At 37.3% G+C, this 12,582-nt stretch overlaps 1 protein-coding gene across 2 annotated transcripts in view; it reads right to left on the reverse strand.

The window, feature by feature from the left end:
• Positions 1 to 250: 250 nt before the first annotated feature.
• pdgfd (platelet derived growth factor d) overlaps positions 251 to 12,582 on the reverse strand; it is a 137,804-nt gene continuing 125,472 nt past the window's right edge. For both annotated transcript variants that reach the window (XM_080771398.1, XM_080771397.1), the window contains 2 exons: positions 2,125 to 2,342; positions 251 to 473 (listed from right to left, as the gene is read on the reverse strand). In XM_080771398.1, the coding sequence (XP_080627524.1) occupies positions 330 to 473; positions 2,125 to 2,342 (362 nt within the window). In that variant the 3' untranslated portion in view covers positions 251 to 329. The remainder of the gene's footprint in view (positions 474 to 2,124; positions 2,343 to 12,582) is intronic.

Below are 12,582 nucleotides of genomic sequence, written 5' to 3' on the forward strand. Positions count from 1 at the left end.
TTTCTTTTATTTCTTCTTCTTCTTGAAATTACTGATACAATAATTGAATTTGTTTTTAAGTCATGATTTTTGGAAAATAATAATTAAAAACTAAATGTAGGAAACAAAAAAGAAGGGCACCATAAACAAAGTGTGTGTGTGTGTGTGTGTGTGTGTGTGTGTGTGTGTGTGTGTGTGTGTGTGTGTGTGTGTGTGTGTGTGTGTGTGTGTGTGTGTGTGTGTGTCCATGCACGTGCGTGTCTAAGTTTTAAGTATAAAGTCCATAATTATGAAAGTTTAAGATGGAAAAAGTAGTCCACAAGTCCAGTGTGTGTGTGTGTGTGTGTGTCTCAGCGAGGGGGCCGAGAAGGACACACACACTCACACTTGTCATGGTGTGTCAGAAAGATCTCATCTATGACCCAACGCAGGCGGGCCGGTTGGCGCTGGCGTTGACGCTGGTGCACGGTCACCTCTGGAGCATACTTCAACACCTGGAGGGAGGGAGAGAGAGAGAGAGAGAGAGGAAGGATAACATTTAATGAACATAGGCCCTCATTTATCAATTGAGTGTAAAATCTGCCCCAAATTGGAGTGTAGGATTTGTAGTACACCCACGTCGCAACGGCATTTATAAAGTGATCGCAAACAGCTGATCCTTCCTTAGTTTCGTTCCGACGTTAATAAATGTGACTGCTGAGATCTATCTGGCACGCGGTAATTTCGGCGTACACCCATATTTTGGCATACGCCGAGTTGATAAATGAGGGCCATAGTGTATAATAAATCGTTCCTGTTGTGTAGAGACCTCTTATCTCTTTTTTTCTAAATGAACGCCCTGCTTGATCACACAAGTGGCACGTTTTGAGCTTGTAGATCTGATTTATTTTTTTGCTACTTTTGAATTTGAATCATAAGACTAAGAGTAACAGTTTCCACCCGACAGGTACAAAATAAAAGTTCTTATGAGGATTGACTGCATAATTTGTCACTGTTTGGGCAGCCGCAGAAATGTAAAAATAAATAAATAAAAAACTAATGCGATTCAATATTTTCCACAAACCCATGGACTTAACCAATTTCAAATCTTCCCTTACTTTCAATTCTTAAAAACACAAATAAGCCGACAAGCTTGTAGTGTGAGCTTGTAGATTAGCAATGTTTTATACTCTTGTACGACGAAGTAGGGCACTACTTAAAAACATGGTTTCTGCCTGATAGTGATGATACAGTAGAGTTTATAGTCAGTACAAGTCATCAGACAAGTCAAATTGCATCCTAAAAAGCCTGTGATGGAAAAAAATTAAAAATCCCACAAAGTAGAAGAGAAGAAAACACATTACGCTGCAGATTCAAGCGCAGCACAAAATATTATAAATGTGGTTGGCTACAAAACAAGTGGTTTCTTTAGCTTAGTGTGCAAAGAGCCCCTATTTGCCTTTGTTTGCAAGCAAGCTGCATTCTCACTCTCTCAATTATGAAGCCGTTTCTCAGGCCTTGTCTAGGGCATAATATTTCATTGAAATTGGGTCCAACGGTTTCCGTCCTGTAGATTTCGCCGGGTGCCAATTGCGGTGTCCAAATGGGTTAGAAATACAGAAATGGCTCTGCGAAGGGTTGACTATGAAATGATTTTCTGCTTGAAAGCCCAGACGCTCTGATTAATGTTCCCTGGCAATCATACGGCCTTCTAAGTCATAATGTGCTTCTACAGTACCAGGGCAATACACACTCACACACGCACACATGCACACACACACATGCACACGCTCACAAACGTCTGTTTTTATTACTATACTTTTGAGGACAGTACCATCTTAGGATGGCTTTTTTCATCATCATTGCCATTGTACCACAATTTTTTAGGGCAAATCGTAATCCTAACCCCTGATCCCCAAACCTAACCCCAATCATAAACCTTGTAGCGTAGATACGTCTATTCATAGTATCGATAAGAGATATGAAAATATGAATGATGAATATCTAAAATATTCATTCATATTCTTATTGTTTTACCCTTATTTTGAAGAGCCAAAACCTGCAACCGGATGTTGCACTATACAATATAGTAGAGTTTTATATATTTTTTTCTTTATTTTTTACAGAATGGGTTACCACTCCCAGATTGGTGTTGCGGTCATCTACCTCATGCAGTTTGACGGACATCTTGGCGGCCTGACAGGTGCAGCCATTGTTCCAGTTCTGGGTGCCGCAGCCACAGTTTCCCCCACAGCGTTTGACCAGCAGACAGCGGGGGAAGAAGACGGCGCTGGTGGCACGCAGCTCCTCCCGCAGGTTCACTGAGTAGTTCCTGGGCGTGCAGCTGTAGCGCTTCACGTCGTCGTACAGGCGGTCCAGATCAACTGGGGAAGGAGGATGAAGAACATGTATTTGTATTTGGGTCAAATGAGCCACAATCCCTTCCTAATAAGTGACAGCTCCTCTTGACAGTAATGCAGAAACTGAAAGCCAGTTGCAGACGTGACCATTTGAACGTTTCAGAGAGCCTGCCATTTGGCACTTTAGTGGAATATCAGTACAATTACAGGGAAAGATCAGGAGCCTATTTTTTCCCCCAGTTTTTCATGTGTTTATGAGACTAGCCCTTACCCGTTGTGAGATATTTGCCCCCTCTTGTGGCCGTGGGGGGGTACTGCGCCCGGTGCGTTTTTAATTCAGTAATAAATCTTGCATCCTTTGGTATTCTTCTCCTGATAAACTACACGGTTTGCACACATATCACCATGCACAACGGCGACAGGTAGCCTGTCCACACATGGACCGCTACTTTGCATTCATATTCATGTGATATTGACAGTGCAAGACCCATTTTTGCATTTTTTAATCCACTAATAAATTCATTATAAATCAGTAATGTGTGAAAGTGGAAAAAGGGCTCCAGGAAGACCTCCATATAATTATGGTCCATGCCTGTGTGTGAAAAGTGGGAGTGATTGGGCCAGGCAAGGTTGAGAGAAAGTGCTGTCAGGGACATTCAGACAGACAGACAGACATTTGCTGAATTTTAGTATGATGATGACAGTACTTCATTAGACCCCTTGGTGTGGTTGTTTGTGCAATTATGTCTTCCCTTTGTATTTATCATACAACAACAGCTGTGGTTGCGGCTTCAGTTCAGGTGGATCCACACATCACCACCCACCAGGCAAACTAGGCATGCTTAATGAACTGGTGGGTGTGTCCACATAAAAACGACATTAAAAAAACCTCATTCCGGCCAATCACAAGTTGCGTCCTCACTTTTGTCTTCAATGTTTGTGTTACGCAACGTTTGTGTTTACACGAACACCCACAATTGTCCAACAATGTCAATGGCATTTAATGTTTGTGTAGGACAAAGTTTGTGTTAGCACATAGCACATACACTAAAAGCTGGACATAGGAGGGACTAGCACCCCTCAATACCTGATGATCATGAAATAAAACACAGCTATATAGTGCAACAACCTGGACTGAATGGCTGCAGTGATATATTGGCTTTGATACAAAATAATGTGTGTTTGTGTGTGTGTGCGTGTGCGTACGTGTGAGTGAGTGTGTGTTCACAAATACTAACCGTAGCTACCGGTAACACTACACTGTACAATGCTCTATATATAGGACCTATTGATCCATCCAGAGTGCATTGTACAATTCTACCCAATTAACTCTCAGGGTTACCAACACAATGATGAGAGAGAGAGAGAGAGAGAGAGAGAGAGGGGGGGGCACATGTATTAATGGTGTGTTGATTAAGGTTATGTTTGAGCAGTTCTATTCACCAACAATGGATCTTTGTTTGCTCATATTTATAGAACTATAGAATAGTGCATGCATGTTGGGGTTGTGAACAGGTGTTCATTTAGGTTTTCTGAGCTCAATTGCACCCAAAAAACAGTAACCAGCAAAACTGCTGGTTACTACAACACAGCTTTTCTGTGCTAGTTGATGTTAGTGTGGAATGCAAAGTGTCAGTACATATTTGAGTATGTCGGGGTTTGAACCGGCACACTTCTACTAGGTATACTACGGATATCATTTGACTTATCCGTTGGTCCACTGAGGCACACAATCATGGGGAATTTCTGTGCTGCTTTAAAGTTGTCCTTCTGAAAGTCAGTGTGCAAAGCAAAGCATCACAGAGACACATGAATAATGTGGGATTTGAACCCTGGACCTGTGGATCAGAAGCACAGCCACTCATCACACTGAGCTAACTGCTGGTTACTACAACACAGCTTTTCTGTGCTAGTTGATGTTAGTGTGGAATGCAAAGTGTTATGGCTGGCTCTGGGGCCATAAGGAAAAAGGGGAAACGACACCGGAGGACAATCCAAAAATAAGTATTTTATTTGATACTTGATAATAGAAACAGTAGTTAAAGAATTTAAGTTTCCAACTGAAACTGGCAGGGAAACATGCTGCTCAAAACTAACAAACAAAAGAACAAGGGTGCTCTCCTGCGGCCGCCCCTGCAGCCTGTGGAGAAATGCAGATCTCAAGTGCTGTGAGAGCAGGTGTCTTAAATAGTGTTTGGGGAGGACACTGGCCAGGTGTCTCCCCTTCCACCGAAATGGAAATTGAGGAAATTGCGGAAATGGAAATTGCGGAAATTGCAGAAATAGTAATTGCGGAAATTGCTCTTCACTTATAGCTATCTATTTTCAGGTAGATTGTTTTATTTTACTCAGTCAGCCATATCACTACTCTTTTTTTTTCATGAAAAAGGTCATGTTATGTTATTATGTTATTATAACAGCTACTCATGTTATGTGCAATAATTTGTGCAGTTATGGAAACAGCTCTTTGTGTTTATGCAAGAAAATGTAACACATTTATTTATTTACATATTGTGTGCATGCACATTGTACTTTGATACATTTTGCGAAAATAAAGCAATTGAAAGAGAGAAGTTATCAAGTATCATTAATGTCGTAATTTTATCTACTGGCCCCTGGCCCCTTGCCATTTTTGTAATGTGGCCCACAGGTAAATCTATTTGAGTATCCCTGCCGTACGATATGGGCTATAGCCCATGGTCCAAAATGATGAGAAACGAGCATAACTTTTTTTTTCAAAATTTCAAAAAACATGGGCTATAACCCATCGTTTTTGTCAAATTGCGGAATTGTGGAAATTGCGGAAATGGAAATTGCTGCAATTGCTGAAATTGCGGAAATTGCGGATTTATTTTTTCATTTTTTCATTTTTTTTAAATCCTCAAAAATGATGAAAAACGGCGCGCTATAGTATGCCGTACGATATGGACTATAGCCCATGGTCCAAAATGATGAGAAACGAGGAAAACTTTTTTTTTCAAAATTTCAAAAAACATGGGCTATAACCCATCGTTTTTTCCATTTCGTCATTTTTTTTCAAATCTTCAAAAATGATGAAAAACTGCGCGCTATAGTATGCCGTATGATATGGGCTATAGCCCACGGTCCAAAATGATGAGAAACGAGGCTAACTTTTTTTTTCAAAATTTCAAAAAACATGGGCTATAACCCATCGTTTTTGTCATTTCGTCATTTTTTTCAAATCTTCAAAAATGATGAAAAACTGCGCGCTATAGTATGCCGTATGATATGGGCTATAGCCCACGGTCCAAAATGATGAGAAACAAGGCTAACTTTTTTTTTCTAAATTTCAAAAAACATGGGCTATAACCCATCGTTTTTGTCATTTTTTCATTTTTTTCAAATCCTCAAAAATGGTGAAAAACGGCGCGCTATAGTATGCCGTACGATATGGACTATAGCCCATGGTCCAAAATGATGAGAAACGAGGATAACTTTTTTTTTCAAAATTTCAAAAAACATGGGCTATAACCCATCGTTTTTGTCATTTCGTCATTTTTTTAAAATCTTCAAAAATGATGAAAAACTGCGCGCTATAGTATGCCGTATGATATGGGCTATAGCCCACGGTCCAAAATGATGAGAAACAAGGCTAACTTTTTTTTTCAAAATTTCAAAAAACATGGGATATAACCCATCGTTTTTGTCATTTTTTCATTTTTTTCAAATCCTCAAAAATGATGAAAAACGGCGCGCTATAGTATGCCGTACGATATGGACTATAGCCCATGATCCAAAATGATGAGAAACGAGGATAACCTTTTTTTTTCAAAATTTCAAAAAACATGGGCTATAACCCATCGTTTTTGTCATTTCGTCATTTTTTTAAAATCTTCAAAAATGATGAAAAACTGCGCGCTATAGTATGCCGTATGATATGGGCTATAGCCCACGGTCCAAAATGATGAGAAACAAGGCTAACTTTTTTTTTCAAAATTTCAAAAAACATGGGCTATAACCCATCGTTTTTGTCATTTCGTCATTTTTTTAAAATCTTCAAAAATGATGAAAAACTGCGCGCTATAGTATGCCGTATGATATGGGCTATAGCCCACGGTCCAAAATGATGAGAAACAAGGCTAACTTTTTTTTTCAAAATTTCAAAAAACATGGGATATAACCCATCGTTTTTGTCATTTTTTCATTTTTTTCAAATCCTCAAAAATGATGAAAAACGGCGCGCTATAGTATGCCGTACGATATGGACTATAGCCCATGATCCAAAATGATGAGAAACGAGGATAACCTTTTTTTTTCAAAATTTCAAAAAACATGGGCTATAACCCATCGTTTTTGTCATTTCGTCATTTTTTTCAAATCTTCAAAAATGATGAAAAACTGCGCGCTATAGTATGCCGTATGATATGGGCTATAGCCCACGGTCCAAAATGATGAGAAACAAGGCTAACTTTTTATTTCAAAATTTCAAAAAACATGGGCTATAACCCATCGTTTTTGTCATTTCGTCATTTTTTTCAAATCCTCAAAAATGATGAAAAACGGCGCGCTATAGTATGCCGTATGATATGGGCTATAGCCCACGGTCCAAAATGATGAGAAACGAGGCTAACTTTTTTTTTCAAAATTTAAAAAAACATGGGCTATAACCCATCGTTTTTGTCATTTCGTCATTTTTTTCAAATCCTCAAAAATGATGAAAAACGGCGCGCTATAGTATGCCGTATGATATGGGCTATAGTCCAAGGTCCAAAATGATGAGAAACGAGGCTAACTTTTTTTTTCAAAATTTCAAAAAACATGGGCTATAACCCATCGTTTTTGTCATTTCGTCATTTTTTTCAAATCTTCAAAAATGATGAAAAACTGCGCGCTATAGTATGCCGTATGATATGGGCTATAGCCCACGGTCCAAAATGATGAGAAACAAGGCTAACTTTTTTTTTCAAAATTTCAAAAAACATGGGCTATAACCCATCGTTTTTGTCATTTTTTCATTTTTTTCAAATCCTCAAAAATGATGAAAAACGGCGCGCTATAGTATGCCGTACGATATGGACTATAGCCCACGGTCCAAAATGATGAGAAACAAGGCTAACTTTTTTTTTCAAAATTTCAAAAAACATGGGCTATAACCCATCGTTTTTGTCATTTCGTCATTTTTTTCAAATCCTCAAAAATGATGAAAAACGGCGCGCTATAGTATGCCGTATGATATGGGCTATAGCCCACGGTCCAAAATGATGAGAAACAAGGCTAACTTTTTTTTTCAAAATTTCATAAAACATGGGCTATAACCCATCGTTTTTGTCATTTTTTCATTTTTTTCAAATACTCAAAAATGATGAAAAACGGCGTGCTATAGTATGCCGTACGATATGGACTATAGCCCATGGTCCAAAATGATGAGAAACGAGGATAACTCTTTTTTTCAAAATTTCAAAAAACATGGGCTATAACCCATCGTTTTTGTCATTTCGTCATTTTTTTCAAATCTTCAAAAAGGATGAAAAATTGCGCGCTATAGTATGCCGTATGATATGGGCTATAGCCCACGGTCCAAAATGATGAGAAACAAGGCTAACTTTTGTTTTCAAAATTTCAAAAAACATGGGCTATAACCCATCGTTTTTGTCATTTTTTCATTTTTTTCAAATCCTCAAAAATGATGAAAAACGGCGCGCTATAGTATGCCGTACGATATGGACTATAGCCCATGGTCCAAAATGATGAGAAACGAGGATAACTTTTTTTTTCAAAATTTCAAAAAACATGGGCTATAACCCATCGTTTTTGTCATTTCGTCATTTTTTTCAAATCTTCAAAAATGATGAAAAACTGCGCGCTATAGTATGCCGTATGATATGGGCTATAGCCCACGGTCCAAAATGATGAGAAACAAGGCTAACTTTTTTTTTCAAAATTTCAAAAAACATGGGCTATAACCCATCGTTTTTGTCATTTCGTCATTTTTTTCAAATCCTCAAAAATGATGAAAAACGGCGCGCTATAGTATGCCGTATGATATGGGCTATAGCCCACGGTCCAAAATGATGAGAAACGAGGCTAACTTTTTTTTTCAAAATTTCAAAAAACATGGGCTATAACCCATCGTTTTTGTCATTTCGTCATTTTTTTCAAATCCTCAAAAATGATGAAAAACGGCGCGCTATAGTATGCCGTATGATATGGGCTATAGCCCACGGTCCAAAATGATGAGAAACGAGGCTAACTTTTTTTTTTTTAATTTCAAAAAACATGGGCTATAACCCATCGTTTTTGTCATTTCGTCATTTTTTTCAAATCTTCAAAAATGATGAAAAACTGCGCGCTATAGTATGCCGTATGATATGGGCTATAGCCCACGGTCCAAAATGATGAGAAACAAGGCTAACTTTTTTTTTCAAAATTTCAAAAAACATGGGCTATAACCCATCGTTTTTGTCATTTTTTCATTTTTTTCAATTCCTCAAAAATGATGAAAAACGGCGCGCTATAGTATGCCGTACGATATGGACTATAGCCCATGGTCCAAAATGATGAGAAACGAGGATAACTTTTTTTTTCAAAATTTCAAAAAACATGGGCTATAACCCATCGTTTTTGTCATTTCGTCATTTTTTTCAAATCCTCAAAAATGTAGAAAAACGGCGCGCTATAGTATGCCGTATGATATGGGCTATAGCCCACGGTCCAAAATGATGAGAAACAAGGCTAACTTTTTTTTTCAAAATTTCAAAAAACATGGGCTATAACCCATCGTTTTTGTCATTTTTTCATTTTTTTCAAATACTCAAAAATGATGAAAAACGGCGTGCTATAGTATGCCGTACAATATGGACTATAGCCCACGGTCCAAAATGATGAGAAACAAGGCTAACTTTTTTTTTTCAAAATTTCAAAAAACATGGGCTATAACCCATCGTTTTTGTCATTTTTTCATTTTTTTCAAATACTCAAAAATGATGAAAAACGGCGTGCTATAGTATGCCGTACGATATGGACTATAGCCCATGGTCCAAAATGATGAGAAACGAGGATAACTTTTTTTTTCAAAATTTCAAAAAACATGGGCTATAACCCATCGTTTTTGTCATTTCGTCATTTTTTTCAAATCTTCAAAAAGGATGAAAAACTGCGCGCTATAGTATGCCGTATGATATGGGCTATAGCCCACGGTCCAAAATGATGAGAAACAAGGCTAACTTTTTTTTTCAACATTTCAAAAAACATGGGCTATAACCCATCGTTTTTGTCATTTTTTCATTTTTTTCAAATCCTCAAAAATGATGAAAAACGGCGCGCTATAGTATGCCGTACGATATGGACTATAGCCAATGGTCCAAAATGATGAGAAACGAGGATAACTTTTTTTTTCAAAATTTCAAAAAACATGGGCTATAACCCATTGTTTTTGTCATTTCGTAATTTTTTTCAAATCTTCAAAAATGATGAAAAACTGCGCGCTATAGTATGCCGTATGATATGGGCTATAGCCCACGGTCCAAAATGATGAGAAACGAGGCTAACTTTTTTTTTCAAAATTTCAAAAAACATGGGCTATAACCCATCGTTTTTGTCATTTCGTCATTTTTTTCAAATCCTCAAAAATGATGAAAAACGGCGCGCTATAGTATGCCGTATGATATGGGCTATAGCCCACGGTCCAAAATGATGAGAAACAAGGCTAACTTTTTTTTTTTTAATTTCAAAAAACATGGGCTATAACCCATCGTTTTTGTCATTTCGTCATTTTTTTCAAATCTTCAAAAATGATGAAAAACTGCGCGCTATAGTATGCCGTATGATATGGGCTATAGCCCACGGTCCAAAATGATGAGAAACAAGGCTAACTTTTTTTTTCAAAATTTCAAAAAACATGGGCTATAACCCATCGTTTTTGTCATTTTTTCATTTTTTTCAAATCCTCAAAAATGATGAAAAACGGCGCGCTATAGTATGCCGTACGATATGGACTATAGCCCATGGTCCAAAATGATGAGAAACGAGGATAACTTTTTTTTTCAAAATTTAAAAAAACATGGGCTATAACCCATCGTTTTTGTCATTTCGTCATTTTTTTCAAATCCTCAAAAATGATGAAAAACTGCGCGCTATAGTATGCCGTATGATATGGGCTATAGCCCACGGTCCAAAATGATGAGAAACAAGGCTAACTTTTTTTTTCAAAATTTCAAAAAACATGGGCTATAACCCATCGTTTTTGTCATTTCGTCATTTTTTTCAAATCCTCAAAAATGATGAAAAACGGCGCGCTATAGTATGCCGTATGATATGGGCTATAGCCCACGGTCCAAAATGATGAGAAACGAGGCTAACTTTTTTTTTCAAAATTTCAAAAAACATGGGCTATAACCCATCGTTTTTGTCATTTCGTCATTTTTTTCAAATCCTCAAAAATGATGAAAAACGGCGCGCTATAGTATGCCGTATGATATGGGCTATAGCCCACGGTCCAAAATGATGAGAAACGAGGCTAACTTTTTTTTTTTTAATTTAAAAAAACATGGGCTATAACCCATCGTTTTTGTCATTTCGTCATTTTTTTCAAATCTTCAAAAATGATGAAAAACTGCGCGCTATAGTATGCCGTATGATATGGGCTATAGCCCACGGTCCAAAATGATGAGAAACAAGGCTAACTTTTTTTTTCAAAATTTCAAAAAACATGGGCTATAACCCATCGTTTTTGTCATTTTTTCATTTTTTTCAAATCCTCAAAAATGATGAAAAACGGCGCGCTATAGTATGCCGTACGATATGGACTATAGCCCATGGTCCAAAATGATGAGAAACGAGGATAACTTTTTTTTTCAAAATTTAAAAAAACATGGGCTATAACCCATCGTTTTTGTCATTTCGTCATTTTTTTCAAATCTTCAAAAATGATGAAAAACTGCGCGCTATAGTATGCCGTATGATATGGGCTATAGCCCACGGTCCAAAATGATGAGAAACAAGGCTAACTTTTTTTTTCAAAATTTCAAAAAACATGGGCTATAACCCATCGTTTTTTTCATTTTTTTCAAATCCTCAAAAATGATGAAAAACGGCGCGCTATAGTATGCCGTACGATATGGACTATAGCCCATGGTCCAAAATGATGAGAAACGAGGCTAACTTTTTTTTTCAAAATTTCAAAAAACATGGGCTATAACCCATCGTTTTTGTCATTTCGTCATTTTTTTCAAATCTTCAAAAATGATGAAAAACTGCGCGCTATAGTATGCCGTATGATATGGGCTATAGCCCACGGTCCAAAATGATGAGAAACAAGGCTAACTTTTTTTTTCAAAATTTCAAAAACATGGGCTATAACCCATCGTTTTTGTCATTTTTTCATTTTTTTCAAATCCTCAAAAATGATGAAAAACGGCGCGCTATAGTATGCCGTACGATATGGACTATAGCCCATGGTCCAAAATGATGAGAAACGAGGATAACTTTTTTTTTCAAAATTTCAAAAAACATGGGCTATAATCCATCGTTTTTGTCATTTCGTCATTTTTTTCAAATCTTCAAAAATGATGAAAAACTGCGCGCTATAGTATGCCGTATGATATGGGCTATAGCCCACGGTCCAAAATGATGAGAAACAAGGCTAACTTTTTTTTTCAAAATTTCAAAAAACATGGGCTATAACCCATCGTTTTTGTCATTTCGTCATTTTTTTCAAATCCTCAAAAATGATGAAAAACGGCGCGCTATAGTATGCCGTATGATATGGGCTATAGCCCACGGTCCAAAATGATGAGAAACAAGGCTAACTTTTTTTTTCAAAATTTCAAAAAACATGGGCTATAACCCATCGTTTTTGTCATTTTTTCATTTTTTTCAAATCCTCAAAAATGATGAAAAACGGCGCGCTATAGTATGCCGTACGATATGAACTATAGCCCATGGTCCAAAATGATGAGAAACGAGGATAACTTTTTTTTTCAAAATTTCAAAAAACATGGGCTATAACCCATCGTTTTTGTCATTTCGTCATTTTTTCAAATCTTCAAAAATGATGAAAAACTGCGCGCTATAGTATGCCGTATGATATGGGCTATAGCCCACGGTCCAAAATGATGAGAAACGAGGCTAACTTTTTTTTTCAAAATTTCAAAAAACATGGGCTATAACCCATCGTTTTTGTCATTTCGTCATTTTTTTCAAATCCTCAAAAATGATGAAAAACGGCGCGCTATAGTATGCCGTATGATATGGGCTATAGCCCACGGTCCAAAATGATGAGAAACAAGGCTAACTTTTTTTTTTT

This window comes from Protomyctophum bolini (assembly GCF_963924005.1).
Source record: "Protomyctophum bolini genome assembly, chromosome: 9".
Classification (NCBI taxonomy): Eukaryota; Metazoa; Chordata; class Actinopteri; order Myctophiformes; family Myctophidae; genus Protomyctophum; species Protomyctophum bolini.